The sequence below is a fragment of the Phytophthora parasitica genome, assembly GCF_000247585.1.
Source record: "Phytophthora parasitica INRA-310 unplaced genomic scaffold supercont2.26, whole genome shotgun sequence".
Lineage (NCBI taxonomy): Eukaryota > Oomycota > Peronosporomycetes > Peronosporales > Peronosporaceae > Phytophthora > Phytophthora nicotianae.
The window spans coordinates 94,296-96,981 of record NW_008649012.1 but is presented as its reverse complement, the minus strand read 5'-3'; the positions used below and the strand labels follow the sequence as shown (position 1 = coordinate 96,981).

Sequence of the window (2,686 nt, the reverse complement as noted above, 5' to 3'; positions counted from 1 at the left end):
TTTCCAGAAGAATAAAGGTGAAGTGCTCCGGAAGATCTTCGACGTGGAGCAGTTCGAAACGCGGACTCGCAAATTCGTGGACGAGATCAAAACCAACGGCTACGGGGCGTCGGTCACTTTGATACGCTCAGTGACTACAACTTCGGTGGCCGTGGTAGAAAAGCAGGTGTCAACGAAAAAGCGTAAGAAGAACGACGGGACCGCTGGTACCGAGAAGAAACCAAGAAAAAAAAGACAGTGAAGATGCCGGAAGAGATCGCTGAAGCAGACACGGTCGCCAAGAAGTTGTTCAAGCTTGGGCCCGACTATTCGTCAAAGTTTCTCATCGGTATCGACCCCGGCATGCGTTCTTTCGTAACAGCAGTCTCGATCGGCCATTTTCCGCGTAGATATCGACAAAAAACTTGTCATGGAAAGCATCATCATCGAAAGCGCTGAGGCAAACGAAAAGAGCGGGTTGTAAATATCTCTACTCGCGAGTACAGGCACTTGGCTCGGATGAACGATTTCCGATTTTACAACAAAAATTTGAAAAGGCGGGAGCCCTGGTATGCTGCAGTGACTCGTGAGATGCCGTCGTTTAAGACCGCTAGTTACGACGCCTACTTTGACCGACTCCTGTTCTTTTGGAAGCATGTGCGCTTCCTACTCGCGCTCAGTGCAAAGCAGGCCTTCTTGCAGTGGCGTTTCACGCAAGACCGCGCCAAGATGAAAGCGTTGGATACATTGGCGCAACGCCTCGTACCCAATGCCAGCAAGCAAGTCTGTATTTCCTACGGAGACTGGAGTCGAAGGGGTGGAATCAAGGGCCATCCTACGGGACCAGTCATAGGGTTTGTCGAAGCGTTTAGGGAAAAGGGCGACGGTCGTACCGATGGATAAGTTCCGGACGAGCATCACTTGCTCCAGTTGCCACAAGCGTCTGAAGCAAGCTCGCCTGTTCCACAAACTGAAAACGAAGGATGATGAAGAGGACATCCGGACCAAGGAGCGGCCTTCTCCGAAAGAAAGGAAGGAGGTTGCAGAGGATATCGTGCGCCTTTTTGAGGTGTTTGTGGCTGCTGATGTCTTTCCAGTCGATAGCGGGAACGAAACATCACGTGCTCGGCATACATTCCCGGCCAAACACATCCATATTGCAGGCGAAGTAAGGTCTGGATTCGTAGACGAGTCAGCAGGAGCCTTGACCAACCTGACGCCATAGGAAAAGATGACAGACTTTTCGTTCCTTCTTGGTGGCAGGACCATATAACCATCAGGTGGTTCGAAAGCGTTTATCGCGTCACGGATGCTTGGCGGAATGGAATGCATGTGCAGGTCTGGTAATTGCGAGGTGCTGGGTTTCAAAGCAAATTGAGTTGTGAGGACAAGTCGTCCAAAGTGTTGAGCACAAGAGAGAGGTACGTCGAGAGGACGGCATTCTTGCGCCAGCGCATCAAAGTTTCCTGACGCCTACCTTCCATCGAACACTAAAGAAGATTTACGGCCCTTGACTTGTAGTTTTAGTGACCTTTCCAACAAAGATCTTCGATAAAACAATGTTTGATATCTACCAATGAAAAAAGGAGACTTTTGGGAGATTTCGTGCCTTTCTTTGAGGGTACGAGGAGATTTGGAAACAACCCTCCTCCAACACGGAGACAAATTCCAGAGATTGCAGTTTCATCTCAAGATTTAAGAGATTTGACGTTGGAGGATGTAACGCCGACGCTCCCGTCTTTGATATCGGTAGGAAGACAGTAATACCGGTAAAATTTTCTCCCTACCCCCAGTCCTTGCATTAGGCGGTCGCACGACAAAAAAAAACGTTGTGAACAGCCACATCAAAACCCTTTTTGTCTTACCGTCTTACCCCGCATTTTATATATAGGTGGTCTAAAAAGAAGTAGCGTTCTGAGGTCAAGCCTCGGTTAGAGCACCTGCCGAATAGAAAACACGGTGCAAAAATAATGGTACAGTAGCATATGCTTGAAACAGTCAACAGAGCGATCAATCGTGAAAGTGTGGTAGCTATATCGCTTGTTGGGGTCCCCGCGCTCTCCTTATTTATTTTTGAGTTAAAAACAACCGGAATTTACCGGACGATTATCCTGTTTTGCCGAATGAGGTTACATTGAGGGGTACGTATAAGGTATTGGAGTGGTTACGTTATAATCGGCAAGCAATCATATCACAGTTGATTTCGAGTTTATTAAGGTATCCCTCGCAACCAAGACAACCAAGACCTCCAGTAAGGTGATGTAGAGCAATGTTAGTGCTGCTATTACCGATGACCAACGCTCTTTAATCTCTTACGCATGATAGAAGTCACTGTTTGCCAAACCAACTGATTACTGCGTCGCTTTCGAGCGTTTGGAGTCTCATCAGGCATCTCCAAGACATCTTCACATCGTCGGAAAACTTCCACGGCCTCTTCTGTTGTAGTAAGTGTCCTCGTATCGATGTTGAGTGCTGAAGCGCGTTCTTCAACCAATCCCATAAGGAATTTAAGGTCTGATAACCGCTTTTTGTGTTTCTTTTCTCTTAGATCAACGCTCTTCAGTCTACGAAATGGGGGCAGAGATCTTGCTGGGTCTCCACAGCACCAAAACACCCATGCTTGCTCGGTAGTGCCTTCTGGTAGCGCAACATCTTCCGGAAAGGCGTGGAAACCCCCGCCCCAGGTGTACAATGAGAAATTATTGCT

The 2,686-nt window shown here is 48.0% G+C and overlaps 1 protein-coding gene across 1 annotated transcript; it reads left to right on the top strand.

Annotated features, from left to right (window-relative positions):
• Window positions 1-570: 570 nt before the first annotated feature.
• PPTG_11024 (hypothetical protein) lies at window positions 571-1,204 on the top strand (the record flags this gene model as incomplete). The annotated part of the gene is made up of 2 exons (XM_008907271.1): window positions 571-833; window positions 910-1,204. The coding sequence occupies 2 exons, from the start codon at window positions 571-573 to the stop codon at window positions 1,202-1,204; spliced, it is 558 nt and encodes a 185-aa protein (XP_008905519.1).
• Between the last annotated feature and the right edge of the window lie 1,482 nt (window positions 1,205-2,686).